Source organism: Coturnix japonica, chromosome 2 (assembly GCF_001577835.2).
Source record: "Coturnix japonica isolate 7356 chromosome 2, Coturnix japonica 2.1, whole genome shotgun sequence".
NCBI classification, from domain to species: domain Eukaryota; kingdom Metazoa; phylum Chordata; class Aves; order Galliformes; family Phasianidae; genus Coturnix; species Coturnix japonica.
The window spans coordinates 80,218,160-80,234,852 of NC_029517.1; the positions used below are offsets into that span (position 1 = coordinate 80,218,160).

General features: G+C 43.6%; 1 protein-coding gene and 1 long non-coding RNA gene across 6 annotated transcripts in view; one reads left to right on the forward strand and one right to left on the reverse strand.

Annotated features, from left to right (window-relative positions):
* The window catches only part of AHRR (aryl-hydrocarbon receptor repressor), an 82,230-nt gene extending 75,031 nt beyond the window's left edge, over positions 1–7,199 (reverse strand). Inside the window, exon 1 of one of the 5 annotated variants that reach the window (XM_015855106.2) lies at positions 6,696–7,199. In XM_015855106.2, coding sequence (XP_015710592.1) covers positions 6,696–6,829 — 134 coding nt within the window. In that variant the 5' untranslated portion in view covers positions 6,830–7,199. Of the gene's footprint in view, positions 1–5,437; positions 5,526–5,700; positions 5,820–5,992; positions 6,478–6,695 lie in introns of those variants that run through there. The other 4 variants (XM_015855105.2, XM_015855104.2, XM_015855107.2 and 1 more) reach the window with 4 other exon arrangements.
* Positions 5,534–15,364, forward strand: LOC107309932. Its single transcript, XR_001553400.2, has 2 exons — positions 5,534–5,644; positions 14,882–15,364. It is a non-coding gene; the product is annotated as an uncharacterized LOC107309932 (long non-coding RNA).
* The last annotated feature ends 1,329 nt before the right edge of the window (positions 15,365–16,693 follow it).

Below are 16,693 nucleotides of genomic sequence, written 5' to 3' on the forward strand. Positions count from 1 at the left end.
AGAAGCAGGTCAGAGTTTAGACATACACACTGATAGCCATGCTGGCATTTGAGTCATCAAGATTTTGCTCAGTTCTGCCTTTTGTTTACTGAAGTACACAAAAATCAGAACGAAAACTCAGAAGTTCCAGTTCTTTCATATATAAATTCTGAAGACAAAAGTTAAAATAAAAATGGATGTAGCTGTTACTCTTTTGAGATTATAAAAGTAGCTGAACAAGTTATACTGGTTGAAAGGCTTGATAGTTTGGTCTGCTACAACAAGAGAGCAATAGGCACCACGTCCAGATACATACTCAAATTTACTGCGGGTCCTTAACTACGGATATATGTGTATGATTTCCTCCCCAGGAACATGTGTTTCTCTTTTGTCAGCAGCATAACATATCTGCTCTTATTCTCTTTCACACATCTCTGAACATTACCTGCCTGCCTTTGTTAGATTGCTGGCACTTTGTGGCACTTTCTGTTTCAAATATTTTTCCTGTTTTAGACACAAATTCACAGAGGAAAAAAAAGTATGTTTAAACACATTCTGAAGTTCTCTGCAGTATAACTTCATCCTCTAATGCTAATTATACCTGTTACCACTTTCAAGTAATCAATATAGACAAACTGACTCTCATTAATATCTCCAGCTGTAGTACCTTCTACGCGCTCATTAATTTATTGTAATATATTTTTAGATATTTTTAAAGATGTAAATTTAATTCTGGCAACCAATTAATGATTGCAACTAGTTCATTTTATATAATTTGCCCTCTTGCCTTCCAAATGCCCAGACTTCTTTTTTTTTTCAAAATAAAAAGGAAAGCATTCTGTGGATATGTACTACTGTAACATAATGTGTCATAAAGCACTTGCTACAATTGAGAGGCACCTAACAACTATTTTGGTGGCTACTTTCATTTTTACTAGTTCTCATCCACTCTTGAAAAGTAGTAAGTGGGAATTTTCCTTTAACTCAAAATTCTAGGGAATCTCTCGGTCTGCACAGCAGAGGAGAACTCTTGTATCTGCTATTAGTGCACAGCGCCCCTCCCCAGCCCCTGAACGTTGAACTACCCCAAGATAGAAATATTTTGTTAATCATTACATCTTTGCAAATGGGCCTGAAAGGACCTCGAGAGATCCTGCAGAGCCGCCTTCCTTGTTTTACACAGAATCAGCTGTTCCAAAGCCGTTCCGAAGTTTCAGATCTGAGAAAGAGCTTGTGAGCATGAAAGCCTGCTCTGTTTTTACTCCAGTTAAATCAATTGAGAAAAAAACAGTGTTACATCTTTCTCTGTCTTCTCTATTCTTGCAACACAATTGCTAAACCCCTCTCAAGAGCTGCCTACGCTTAAGGAACGTTACTAAGAACCCCAGAGATTAGCTATTACTAAAATCACTTCTTTTTTTTTTTTCCCTAATCATATGCACCTAAACTTCCTTCACTATAAGGGACCATCATTTCTTGTCCTAGTTGACACAAATCTAACAGTTTAAGTTCAAATAACTTTGCAACCAACTCTATATTTATAAAGATCTCTTATGTTTTCTAGTTATCCAATTATTTCTGTTGCTCTCCGCTGGACTCTTAATTTGGTCTGCAACTGTCTTCAAGTACCATGAACCCAAGCGAACATAATACTCCAGCTAAGGTCCCACCTGGGCTGAATAAGGGTAAGGATTTGTCTTGGATCTATAAAAACACTCTTGTTTTCAAACTCCATTGTTCCATCTAGTATTTTCACAACAGTGCAATGTTACTGATTCGTGTCTAGTTTGGGATCCATCAAACTTCCACATTCTTTTCTCCTTAGTACATGTTGCCTAGTCAGCCATTCTCCATACTGCACTCAAGTAAATGATTATCCCTGACTTCACAGCATTCCACCCTGATTGGTTTTCTGGAGGTTGTTACTTAGTCAAAATCACTCCAAATATGAGTATTGTCAAAAACAAGGTGCTCCAAACCCATTTCAACCTGGTGATACCTGCAGGCTGAGCGATCTGGAGAAGGAACAGATCTGAGCTTCAAAGAGTTCCCTGTAGAATCTCAACCACTATGACTTGCTGCTCAGATACTTTGGTCTGACCCTAAATGACAATCTCTCTTCAAACACAGAACAAGCTTATCTAGGAAAGGTCTGAAACAATTAAAAAACTCTATGTGGAAGATTCCTCACTGTGGCTGCAGGGATGAAGACTCAAACTGCCCAGGAATTCTCAGACACCAGAAAAACACACGCTGGAGGAACAAATCCTTATGAAAGACAATGAAACCAAGAACAGCCCACTTTACAAACAAGGCTGCCACAGCTATGAGGTGAGAGCATAATATTTGGAGCTTCCACAAAGGAAACAGTTTGAGAGACTCCTCGGGATCACGGCTCCCAGGGATGAGCATACTACAAAATGCAGCAAGCTACTCCCAGGAAGGCAAGACAATGACCCCAAAACTGCCACATATTCAGCTTCACGCTACCTCAGCTCCAGTGTTACAAAGGAAGAAATCTGCTAACAATGGATTTTTACAGTTTTAATGAGTGACAAAATTTGATTTTATGTTAGCGCACATTTTCAGCAAGTTAAACCTATCGGAATGACCACCGTTTGGCATCAATACAAATAAAGTTCAAGAGTAAGGAATAAACATTTTATGTCTTTAATGCATGCACAGATATTTCTGTAGAATACAGAGCAATACCTCCAGTGCACCAGGTACCACTGCAGTCACAGGACAACTCAAACACAGCCATTGCAAATAATGTGTTCTGCAGCCTCAGCTGTAATAGGCTGCATCATACTAATTACTTACTTGGTGTCCGCAAATGCAGCCTTGATTCAAAACTATAGACAGTCCTGTCCAATCCAAAGCAATCTCATAATCTGACTGCATGCTTGATGGTTTGCTCCTACACACACATGTAAAAGGTTTCCTACTGACACACATGGCTATGGACTATTGTCTGGCAGAATGATGCACTGCCATCTCTCACTTGCCCTGCTGCTGCATCTACCAGAGAGAAAGACCCACAGTGCAGTTTGGAAAACAATGGTAAAAGAGGTATACCGTATTTCTTGTTATTGTAGCTGCACACCTGTGCACCTAATGGTTGTAACTGAGTCAGGAGACACTACACTGCCTACACTGAATTGAATATCTCACATATTGGCACCAAGCCCCTCATGGGTTCATAAGCATTTGTGGTGCACTTAGTTGACATTACATTTGCCACACATTCATTTTATCCATCCCACCTGCACAATCCTTTAAGTCCATCTACTGAAGTTCTGCAGTTACCCATGCAGTGTTCCCCATGTCCATGTGATTCACCAGCTGCTATAAACACCTCAACGATCACAGCTCTGAAGGCAAGTTGAACAAAATCCAAAGCGACTGCCAGCAGCTTGGTAGGACTTCTGGTGCAACAGAGCTACACAAATATGCTCCTGAAGTATGAGTTTCTGGGGTAAAGACAATCCTTACTTTTCTTATCTGCATGCAGTGCTGCCCCATCCTGAGTGCCTGTGAGTGCTGCGAGTTCTTCCTTTGCTGAGTGCTATGGTGGGGATGGTGAAGACCACAAACACAGCAGTTGTGTGGGGGCATCCAGTCGCTCATTTCACAGCCAGCACACCGAGCCCACAGTGTTATCACTCTGCCAGCACAAGGCAGAAGCCCAGAGCTCATGCCACGCAAGTTGCCCCATGTATCAAAAGCCGGACCACGCTGTGCTGCTCGGGCAGATCGAGTTAGCAGCTGATGAATTGTGGTTATCTGAGCTATATAGCTTATTCCTCATGGGTAAGGCAACTCAAATTGAAAACATCACCACTCTTCAGCAACGAGTTTGTGTGTGTGGACATGAGTCAAACTAGAAGCAATGTTTGAGTTGGGACTCTAGTTATTCCATAGTGAAGACAACCCCGTGTTATCCAAATTCATCCCCTCCCAGGGACTCAACTTTATTGGTTATTCAAACATACTGTAAAAAATAAAAATAAAACCAAAAAAAATCTTGGCTGACGCTTCCTACCCAAACTTGGCTTTTCCTTAAATTTTCTTCCAAAATCTGCTTTGTCCTAGCTGTCTCTGGGCACAAAGGGACACTCCCACATCCTTTACATTCCAAGTGGGGCTAATTGAACTCACATGTCAGCATGAGTCAGCAGTAATTACCAGGAATATTAAGGAAAGATTTGGCACCGGACTTTGGTTATTCAACAGCAGAGCCCCCATATTTCGTGGGATCTCAGCTTAAACAGAACCCCATAAAAACACTATGGAAAAAGCCATACTGAGTCCTTGCTCTGGTTCAACTTCGTATGCGTAGTTTCTGATACCAGAACAGCTCTTACTGCATTTGAGATACACCTACAGAAAGGCAAACCTAATGGAAAAATCATTTCTGACTACTAAATCCTCCCCGGTAGAGTTCAAATCTGTTTATACACTGAAGCCGATGAATCAATATCAGAACAGCTGGCTGCTTTCTGCAAGCATCCCCACTGCACACAGGGCCTAGCAATGCATTTCCTCATCACGGCTCCTGGGCAGAAATCTGAATCGATGGAAAGCCGAGGTAATGAAGAACCTCTCCCTTCCATGGCTTGTTTGGACTAAAAATACCAAACCCGGGCTTTCCACGTACAGGCATTCATTCCTTCCCTCGATACCCCATCGGCACGCATCTCCACAGCGTGCTCAGGCTGAGAGTGAGGGGTTTACATGCTGTCCCAAGACAGCCTCCAGGAGCCAGTCCTCTTCTCCAGCCCAGAGAGAACCCAAACACGCTCCTACAGCCGGCTACCAAATGCACTGCACAGCCACCAGCCTAAAATCACGGAGACACAGACAGAGAGCAGCGAGGGCTGTCTCACCAACACCGAGAAAGTCATGAACACCAACCAGCAATTCCTTCTCTTTCTCTATATCCACAGTATTTAGGTACTTTATCATTATTAATTTTTTTTCTCAAGGAAATGCATTCTTGCTCCTGGTTGCAAATTAACAGAGTGTCCTGCAAGTGGGTCTGATCTCATTGGTCGCTACATGCCTTGACTAAGCGTAACGCTGAAAGCCTTAGCCCCGAATAGCAGCACTCCACGGTTCCTAACGGAGAACTGTTTTATTTTAGCTAGTGCAAACAGATGTGCATCAACACACTTCTCGACAGACGACTCCTGAGCCCAAACAGATCAGTTTTATTTAAATCCTGTCCCGCTCGTCTTTCGGAAGCCTCCAACTACCAAAGAGCATCAAGCATTTCCATGGGTTTTTCATTTATGTTGTTTTTTTGTTCTTTAGTCCATCTCCTAAAAGCTGACCAAATGACGCACAAACACTGTTTGCGCCCGTCTTCAGAAAGAACAAGTGTTTGATGTGCTATGACTTGGTTTTATGACACCTCTGCTTTTTCTCCAACAAATACACCAAGCTCCAAACTCACCCGAAGACGCACAAAATTCTCGCTCACCGAACAAACTAACACAAAGTCAGAAAAAGCCCCGGAGATCGTACACAAGCTTCATCCTTCCTACACCGCTTTCGTACGTCAAACCGAAACACCGAGGGAACCGTTAGCTCTTCATCTATACGCAACCGAAACGACTCATTTTTAGGGGACGCGCTGCCCGACCCGCGAGCTCTGCGCCAGGTGAGCGAGCTGGGACTCGGGGCGGCCCGGGGAAACTTTCCTTCTCTTGCCCTTACCCCGAACCGCTCTCGAGGCACCGGCTCAAGGAACGAAGGAGCCCGAGTTTCAGCGTTCGGGACGCCGACGCGGCGCCCGGGGCATCCCCGCCGCGGGGCCGCGAGCAGCGGGGCACCTCCCGGGGCGTCGGCGTGGGAGGTGCGCGGCCGCTCGGTGCTCGCTGCGGAGGAACGGCCGCGATCGTCCCGCGGGGAGCACCGGCACCCCGGGACGGGGACGGGGTGCGCGTAGCCCCGGCTCCCCGCGAAGCCTCGCCCGCCCCACGCGATCCGCCCGGCCGCCGTCACTTACCCCGCGTCCCTGCCGCCGGTCGGGGTGCAAAGTTTGGCCGGAGCGGTGCGGAGCGGAGCGGTCGAGGAGCGGCGGCGGTGCCGGGGCGGAGGTGCGGCGCCGCGGCGGGGCCGGAGGGCGCCGGGGGTGGGGAGGATGCTCGGCCGCCGCACGCCTCGTGATCCAGGTGGCGGGTTGGCGGCGGAGTGACACGGCGAGCCGACGGCTCCGCGCTCGCACGCGATCCCCAGCCCGCAGCCTCGCGGCCCTACGGCGGCAGAGGGCGCTGCGGCGGCACCGGAGGAGGGCGGCCGGTCGGGGCCGCGAGTCGGGACGGGGCTGCCGCGCTGGTTGCTGCTGCGCTCGGCCGGCCCTCGGCTCCCCTGCTGCGTCCCGGCAGCGGTTCCCATCCCTGCGCTGCTGGGGAGGCAGGGCCGCGAGGCACCACCATCTACATCAGCGCTGCCCTGCACTGGTCACCATATGATGGTAGCGTGATGGTCATAGAGCCCCCCACTTGGCTGAGGTCTATATCCTTGTCAATCCTGCTGGAGAAGTCCCATTGTAAAAATACAGGTGGATAGGAAATAGGAAATAGGATACTATACTTCCCCCTATTAGTATAGGGAAATAGTGGATAGGAATAGGAAAGCATCAAACCCCACTTTTACAAATCAGTGTTTCACCCATGAGAAGCTTTGCTTCTTTTTACTTCTTGACTTACCATGCAAATGTAGTGCCTGGGCATAAGGAAGAAAGAGAGAGAACCAAGAACCCAAGCCTGTGGCAGCAATGCATGGCTGTAGCTGCTTGGCTCCCAGCTTCCCCAGCAGTGCAGGCCTTAACATAACGCCCCATGCCTCGCCATTGCTGCTAAGGTTTGGGCTTGGCCACTCTTTTATGGTTAGCAGGAAGACCAAATGTCTCCCCATACAATGTCTCCAGTCCTCTCTACCCATGTCCTTCAATTTGAGGGCAGGCCCATACCCCAGCCCTCCTGTCCTACATGTGGAGATTGAGCAGCACAGCTTGCGGGGAAACTATTGTTCCAGCAAAATAGAACCAGTCAGCGCTGTTGATTGCTCCGTTACATCTTCCCAGACAGAACCTTGGCTATAAAAATAGATGCAATAATCCACATGGACAGTCGCAATTGTAAAACAGCATTCAGAAAGCAAAAACGGAATTCATAGTGTGACACAGACATATCCCCGATCCATCAGGATGTGACACATTGGCAACACGTCTGTGCCAAACTATGAATTCCATTATTTACTTTTCTTCTGGACGCTATTTATGATTGTAACCTTCACAGTAAATTAGCGTATCTATTTTATATCAGGCATTTTCTGAGAGGCTTTTTGTGTTGTCTGCACTTATTATGCTCACAGAATTGATGGAAGTTGTACCAATTCAGGCCACCATAAATCTTCGGGGACTGCAGCCCGTACTTATGCGAGGAGTGTTTGCCAGCATAACTCTACCAGCAAAATCCTATCTGGCAGAGATGAGGCCTATGTTTGGAAAGAGAAATCAAAGGCCATCATCACTGAATAGCTCTCCACTAGATGGAACAATGGTGCTTCTGCTGCCAGGCCATGGACGCTGAATGATTTACCCAGCAGAGAACTGGGGTGGAGGTGGAGCCCAGAAGGCACTGGGCAATGATGACACCATCATGTGACAACTATTGTTCACAGCTTCTCCTTGTCGGCACTGGGACATGGAGGAGAAGCCTTGGAGATAGGAAGCAGCACTGTGGACAAGTGAAGGCACACGAAGACACATCCTGAGCTCTTTGAATGGATGCAAACCGACTCTGCCTCAGGAGTGATGTCACCAAGCACAGTTCTGGGTGCCACAGTGTAAGGCGTAAAACTATTAGAAAGCATTTAATGGAGGGCTACAGAAATAGGGAACAGTCTGGAGAGCGAGAGTATGATGAGAGGCTGAGGTCCCTGTGTTGGCTCAGCACACAGCAGAGGAGCTGATGGAAGCCTGATGGCGGCTGCAGCTCCTCACAGGGAGCAGAAGGGCAGCGCTGAGCTCTGCTCTGTGTGACAGCAACAGGGCCCAAGGGAACGGCATGGAGCTGTGCCAGGGGAGGGGCAGCTGGGGGTCAGGGACAGGGGCTGCACCACAGGGCGGTGGGCATGGAATGGGCTGCACAGGGCTGTGGGCACGGCCCTGAGTGCTGGAGTTCATAGAGCATCTGGACACTGGTTTGAATTTGGGTGGTGCTGTGTGGGGCCAGAAGCTGGACTCAGTGGTCCTTGTGTGTCCCTTCCAGTTGAGGATATTCTACAATGTAATGGTTCTGTGGTGCTCAGGCCACTCTGCCAAATCCCTTTAAAAGTTTGTTGGTCTGGAAATGGCACTGAGCTCACATGCATCCAGCTGGAAATCAGATTCTGTCGCACCTGTCTGCATCGATATGTCTGAAGTTGACATTTTGGATATTTTATGGGAGCTTTTCCACACACAGATGGATGACCCAGCCCACGGAAAGAATATTCCTACTGTGTTCCATTTGCTCCCTGATTCTTAAATTTTGTTAAAAGTAATTACATTTGCCAGGCAAGAATTGTTTTTCACAATCTGACTGTTTATACTTATACCAGTTATGTGCAGATCTTTTTTATACAAGTTAAGTGTACTGAACAACTGCCAGATAGTTCTGCTTTTCTTCTTGAATTTTAATTGCTTACTTGACCAGTGTCTATTTTTAAAATGGAGCTGTAAATGGAGTTCCATCACTCACTGTGGAGGTGGGGGGTCAGCATCCTTCTTGCCCTCCCCCCCCTCCCCAACTCCACTCACTCCTGCAGGGAACAAGTATGGTTCTGAGCCAGGTTTGTCACAGCATCATTATTTAAATTTCAGCATGCATCAAGATGCTTTGCAGGACTGGAAGTGGATCTCAGCATTTTACTGGACTGACACCAGGGTTATCAGAATATACCGGTATTCCATTATCGCTGTGTTTGTTAATTCCCGTGCACAGATGTGAATGCATAAGGTAGACAAAGAAACCGCACTTGCTGAAGAGGCTGGGGAGCTGAACTGAATCCTGAGGATAGGAACCCAAAGGCTGCAGAGTGCTGATGGATGGCTTTCAAGTCCTACATCCCCTCGGCAAATCTTTGCCCATGCGCACACACAGACACATTAAAAGCAGACAATTTGAAAGGTCTTTCTCCTCAAACTCCCTTGACTTAGTGGAATATGCAACTATGCACCCTGGAAGTGTTCAAGACCAGGCTGAATGGGGCTCTGAGCAACCTGGTCTAGAGGGAGGTGCCTACAGCAGGGGGGTTGGGACAAGATGATATTAAAGCTCCCTTCCAACCCATTCTATGATTCTATGTTCATTCAAAGTGCTGGAACTGAGACTAGATTCTCCTTCACACCTTTGTTTTCAGCACCATATGGTATCAATTTCTCACACAACCCAACTTCACTTCTGGAAAATAATTACAGACCCTAGCCTTAATCTGCTTTTGTATGGACATCATTATTTCAAGCCCCTACACCCTCAGAACATTCATTTTATCTCTAGCATTATTGCTTTTCAAATGTAATTTGCTTCTGAACAGTATCCTTACGCTCATTTTTTAGTACTTTCCATTATTTTTAGACTACCGGGAAGGGAGGTGATCCTGTGCGGGAGACTAGCAGGGAGCTGGAAGCCAATATAATTTTCTTCTTGATGCTTTAAATGACAAACATTATTGGAAAAAAAGAGACAGACATTCTTAATATTCTCATAAACACAAGCATTTCCTCACGAAGCCACACTGGTTGTTTCTTATTCTTTCCATACTGCTTTCATAAACTCTTAAAGTACAGAGTGATTGAAATACAGTAGGTCTCCAGATTGACAGATCAAGTAATTTCAAATGACCTTATTTTCTTTGAACAGAGCATTTCAGACCTATCGTATTCTACTTAAAAAAGATTTAAAAAATTGTTAAACTGCAAGCAGTCCTACTCCATATTTAGTCTTCAATTTAATCAGCTGTCTGTAAGAAATGCAGAAGTCAAATCACAGCTCAGAGGAGCATCTTGATGATGAGTTGGTAGTTTTTCTAATTTTTAACAGTGTGCTTAATTGATCTGAGATAGCTCTTTGCATACTTCTAAGGGCTGTTTCTGCTAACCTCATACAACTGTCTGATAACAACAGCTGAAATGTCATCATCTGAGGGCTGCTTTTGCTTCCATTTTCCCACTCCTCGGAGCTGTAGGGTAGCTGTGGGTAGGGCTGATGCGCTGGTGGTTTTTGGTAAAGGCTTTTGAATGCTGCAGAAAAGGAAAGAGGAACTGAGGCTGCTGCTGCTCGCATATGGGGATTGCTGCTTGCTGGCTTGCTGGATGGGAGGCCAGTCCAGGAATTGCCTCTGCAGAGGGAAAAAGGTAAAGTAAGATGCATCAGCTGGGCAATGGCACCTCAGCAGTGGCAGCAACCTCAGAGCTGAAACTCCATCACTTTTGTCTAAAAGCTCACAAGAAGAATGTGCGCTTATACTAAGATGCTTTTTCCATTCTTCTGTGATGCTTTTTGCACACTGCTGTGTGTTCTGGTTCTGTTTTTAGCAATTCCCCAGGCCTTTCTTATCTAGAATTAAATATGAACTTGTAAATTATGGTAAAAAGCAAGGAGTGTTTATCATACTTAGAGAGGGACTGGGAAAAAAGAAAAAATGAAGAAAGGAGGTTTAGAAATCAAAGTCCTAACTGCATTTTCCCAACCTAAGGAACCAGACAGAAATTATTCCAGAAATATATTTCAAACAGCATATTATAAAATACCACATATGATTTGTTGTCTTATTCGTTTCTTGTTTGAAGTCATACAGACAGCTAAATAGGATTGGTTTCTGTAAGTGTTAATAGAGAGGGATAAAGCAACAGGGAAATGGCAGAACAAAGCCCTTACAGGTCATTAAAGTCTTTAAAAATCAATAATTAACCACGTAATGTCAGTGAATGTTCAAGTCAGTTCACTCCATATGGTCCATCTTCTCTCAGACAAGTCAGCTGCTAAAAACAAGCAGTAAGTCATCCCCATTCTTTTAATACTGTAAAAAAGAATTTGTTTTTATAACCAAATTGATTTAAGACTTAGTGCAGCCACAAAACATTCTAAACAGATGTCTAACTTGAAAGACTCTAGCATACTTTCTTACTCCATAGTTATGGAAATTTGAGGTGCATGGAACCTGAAAATTCAACTTTTAAGCCCAAAGGAAAATGTATACATGTACATTAAAAAACACATATGTTATAATAAATATATATTTGTAATAAACAGTTGACTTCAGTGAATAGAAAACATGCTCATTACACAGATCAGTAACTGGATTAAAAGCTGTATAAACAGAAAAGTTGTTACATTACTTACAATTTATGTGGGAGGAAATATCACCATATGAATAAGTGGATTTCTATTTAGAGCTGTAGATGGCATGGTAAAGGGAAAGACTTCATTGATACATAGATGAAGAATCTGAAGTGTAGCACAGGCTGTGAGCTTTTGTAATTCTTTATTTGAGCACAGCACTTTCTAACTGAAATATTAGAAATGCTTCATCCTGAGGAGCACAGCAACAGAGGAGCACCAAACATTTCTGTTTGTGACCTTGGGTAGAGTTTGACAGTAGATGTTTCATGGACATAAACTCATATTTAAAATATAAAAGGTAGATGTTAACCCAATATTACGCACTGCACTAACAGTAAAAGTTCAAATTAAGGAAATGGGAAAATATGAGATAATAGCTTGAATACAAGGAAGCTAAAGCTGTGAGTAGACAGCCTTCCTCAGAGTTGCTGCAAGATGTGTGCAATCCAACCTACAGGCACTTCACTCCCCTAGTCAGGAAAGAACTGAGACAGGTGAGCCTTGGGAGCTGGTAGTGGTTTAATCACAGACGTGGTAATAGAAATAAGGCTTGCCAGCTCTTTGACTTCTCTGTCAATAAAGGAAGAATTTTGGCAGAGCCTGCCCTCATAGACTTTGGCTGTTCACTTTCACAACCTGCCATCACGCTTCTCTATCATCTGGCATTTCTACCAGCTGTGTCTCATTCAGCCACCTCAGGTGCCCCTTCTGCTAAGTCCTCAGGCAAGTTCAACACTTTCAGTTTGTTCTGCTGTCATTCTTAGCCTTTCATTCTTTATGTCTTCCTTTGTCTTTTCCTTGCCTTAGAGACACCTTTGACAAACACCGCTGTTGGTCAAAGGGGTCTCATTTTCTCACAAATAAGTGAGAAGTTTGGTCTTCTTTTAAAAGTCAGGTACACAGCACTGGGAGAGAAAAAACAGAAAGCTAAAACAGGAAAGGTACAGAACTGCAGGAATCGACTTGACTGAGTTCAAGGAGTGAAGGGGAGTAGGATGGATTTTTGCTTTAAATATTGAATACTTCTAGATTTTATGGCTAACTGCAAAACACATTTAATATGTTTTATTAAGGAATTCCTTTAATTCCTTGATAGACACTTTAGATATTTTAGCCAGATTTTAGCACCTTTTGCTGATGTCCTGTTTGGTATCTTGAGATTCTTATGTTAAAAACTATGAAACTGTTGATATGATAGAAACTATGAAGGTTGATATAACGAGTCAGCTGAACTGGATGGATGAACTTGTTTCTCTAACTGATCACCTTGTCCCTTGTTTTCCCAGGTACTTGGTTTGAGCTGGAGTGGATCACTATCCTTTCTTTAGGCTTATAAGAGGCAGAAAATTAATTACGGCGGTTGAAAAAAAGATGCACAAACAAGAAATAAACCAAACTGAGATGATATATGTAGCAGGCTGGGCGAGAGCTTGCATACAGTTATTTTCACCAGTGTGTTGATCTAATGTGATATTTCAACAAAAAAAAACCCACTGTCTCTTGAGTGCAAGTAGGAACATCAAGTCTTTCCCTTTGGGAATCCCTGCAACATTTCTGGAACTTAATTCAGCATACCAACCTCAGGCAAAGAGCAATTTTGCCGTCTTCTCTGAAGCACTGCTGACAGAGCAAGTGTCCTCAAGGGAAGGAGGCTGGATGGTGGTGAGCCAGAGGAAGGGGTGCCATTTCTGTGGCCTTTTCAGGCTTTGGTTCTCTGGTGTACTTTCTCAGGAGCAGTCATCAATCTTGTTTCTTTGGAACTTGTCCTCTGTCATCAACCTCTCCTCTGCTGGCCATGCCACTAAGTGTGTGGGTCTGAATGAGTGTACCAAGCCAAGAACCCTGTCCAATTTAAGAGCTGGGAGACACAACAGGAGCCTTGCCAAAAGTGCTATTTGCCTACAATGCTGTTGTTGGCCACTTTCAAAGCCTTGATCTTTATTCCATGCTAGATGGTGTCACATCTTCAACCCTGCCCAGAGTCCTGCAGTGGCTGCACTGCCAAGGGTATCAGCTTCCACCTCAAGATAGAGCTCTCTGCATCTTCACTTCACCACAGAGGCAGGCATCAGTTGAAGCATGACAGCCAATGTTGAAAAAATGTCTAATTACATTAGAACTTACCAGCAATACTGGAGTGTAAGAATCTCATCTACTATTCACCAAGACTTTGCTAGTTAAAATTTTCTTGCACCAACTCCTCAGGTGTTCTCTTTGTGTCACTTTTTGTAAATAGAGAGTCCTTCTGTGTGCTCAGATGTGCAGATAAATTTTCCTAGTTTTAGGATGGGGAGATCAAGGCATCTCTCTGAAGCATTTTAGCATCCATGCTTGGAAATTGAATCCAGTTCCTTTTACACTTAATCAGTGCCCAGTAAAAAAGGTTTATATAAAAAGCTGGTCGGTGATGCAGATTTTAATATAGCAGTCTTGGATTCATACCACTGGTGAGAAGCATGCAGTAATGCAATTTTTCACAAACAAGGTCATTAGTTTGCAACTTTTCAAACTTTTCTTATATTGTTCTACTGCCTGCACTCTAAAGACATTCTTTCTGTAGGTTTAAGGACAGAAAAAGACACATGCAGGCTCTGGTTTTGTTTTAGGCGCTTAGGCTAGTATTAGAAGATCACGCTAAGTGGTTACAGTACTGTCACAGTGACTTATGTTCCTCACATATTCTAGGCAACAGAACCAAGAGAAACAGACTTCTCACTAATGGGCAAAATGATATAGTGCGTCCCATTTTGCTTTTCCCAACCCATTCCAACATAGTCTGCTGATGTTATTCACATTCTTATAACTTTTGGGCACAGATATAGTTAGTGAGGGATAGCAAACAATGCTGTTTTTCATCTTTCTTTCTAGTGTCATCTAGTGACTTTTTTTTTCTTCTTTTTTTCTTTTTTTTTTGTCTCCTAAAGTCACTATGCAACTACTGGGGGAAATATGCTCCTAGAAAATTCAGTTACATTTGAGCCTGGATTTGGCTTAAATGCCTGAAGTTGAGCAGTCACACTTGAGATTTTTATTTTTTGACCAACACTTGGAATGGCAAATGAATTTCCTCAGACCACTAGTAAAGCATGGTTCCAGAGTGACCTTTCCTCTCTGAAAGCTCAGAAGTGCAGGTATATTTTAACATGACTAGAGGAAACTCATTAAGAAACTTCAACTATTGAAAGGAGAAAGTGGCACCTCTTGTAGCAAGCTACCAGTAGTTTCCCAATGGGAAAAGAAATTTCTTTCCCAAAGAAATGGAGAAAAGTAGGAATACTTACAAATCTGAAAAGATCAGTTCATGATTTTGTTATATCACGTGTCATGCTGTTCTTTTTCAGCTGTGAATGTCATCAAAGGGACAGGTTCATTTCACATTTGAACTTCCCTGGTGGCTGATGGAAGTGTGCATCTACTTTCTAAACTCCTGGTCCATAATATGCATTGCTTTTGCATACAGGTTGTCTCTACTGTTCTTATAACTCACCGTCTTTCTTCTTCCCTAGGTGACAAGGGAGGGGGAGGATTAAAGAAGTGCAAGCTTGGAGCAGAGTAAGGAAGAATGTGGTGAAAGAAAGTAATCACCTCTTTTGCATGGCAAAGGATGAGGTAACAAACTGAAACACAGGAAATTATATCTGCATATGAGAAAAAACTTTAATATTTTGAGAGTGACTGAGTACTGGAACAGGCTGCCCAGAGAGATTGTGGAGTCTCCTTCTCTGGAGATATTCAGAACCCACATGGACATGATCCAAGTACTCTAGGTGACTGCTTGAAGCAAGGTTGGATCATTGTTCTATGATTCTCTGAGTAGATGATCCCAAGTGGTCCTTTCCAACCCCACCCAATTGTGATAGATGAATGCCAGAACAGCACTGAACTGATGAATAAAGGGTACCCTGTCAGATTCCAGAAATTCCAAGGCTATACTGTTCAAATGTTTCAATAACCTATTAAAAACTTTTCCACTATTACTTTCTACAAAACAGCTCTTTATTTTTTTCTCATCCTTTTCCCAGCAGAGGCTAGTAATGATTCCACCATATCATTCTAAATTGTAGGATTTAACAAGCTTCTAAAAAAGAGAGGAAAACTGAAAAAATAATCATTTCCTTCTTTAATTTGCCAGACATAACTGTTTTTAAAACTCTGGTCACTCTTACTGCCCTACACTGATTTGCTTTTTGGGGTCTTTTAACTTGAAGTATTGCGTTTTAAAACTAGGCACTGCTTGATTTCTATAGTTATTATAGCTGCTTCTTTAAAACCAATATCCCTATGTGGCAAAATGGGCAGGATGATGTTTGTCCATCAGTTCTTCAGTGGAAATGTAGATAAAGAAGGAACAACAAAGCAGTTGATTATCATTCCCTGGAGGAAATGCGAGCTGTGGAACATGAATATTCAAAAAATCTAATCAAGACCTAAATTAATTATTCAGTTGTACATTTAATAAAGCGATATGAAGTTATCCAGTCGGTACTTTGCAGCTTTCTCAAGTATCCAGTTCAACCACACTAAAATCTTTGGAAAGAGGGCAGCGTATGTGTTTATGCCAAAACAGCTTAACTTTGTGTGCCATTACTCTCCCTTCAGAGGTTATAGAAGTTTTCCAGACTAGTCTAAACACTACTTCTTTTTCCATAAAAAGACTGCAGACTAAGATAAGGCACCCTTATTTTTATTGCACAGCCCTGATCCGCTCACTGCACTGCACAATTCCTGTTGATTCACCGTACACCAAAGAGTGGTAAGATTAATTAAAGCAACCTGGCTGCCTAGGGGAGCTGCATGAGAATATCCTGAGCCATATTTCAAGTGAAGACTTATGCACATTGTGTCAGTGGCAGCCATCATGGTCAGGAAATTTTCCTGCCTGAACAGTGCCAGCCTTATGCAATAGCCCTCCCCATAGCTTTAAGGATGACAAGTCTCAGCAGGAAGGAAAAATGAAGCAACGCTGATTTCTAGTGATGTTCTGCCATGATTTGGAAACTTTCCACCTTCGAGCCTTCATTTCCTTGTGTGGAGAAAGACCATGGCTGGAACGTGCATTGGTGCCACTGGTAATCTTGCCTTTATTAAACAATTTTGGGAAATGGGAAGGAGAGGAGTGATGCATCTGAGTTGTACTGCAAAAGATGGACCTGCAAAAATTCTCTTTTCTCATCCCCTGTTTTCAGAATGTAGCTACACCATGAGATCTGTCTCTGGGCATTCTAGAGACACACGTTAATTACTTACTGACACCTGCAGACTTCTACCAGCATCTCTAAGTACTGTTCCTCTACTGAGCCCTAACTTCTTCAGGTACT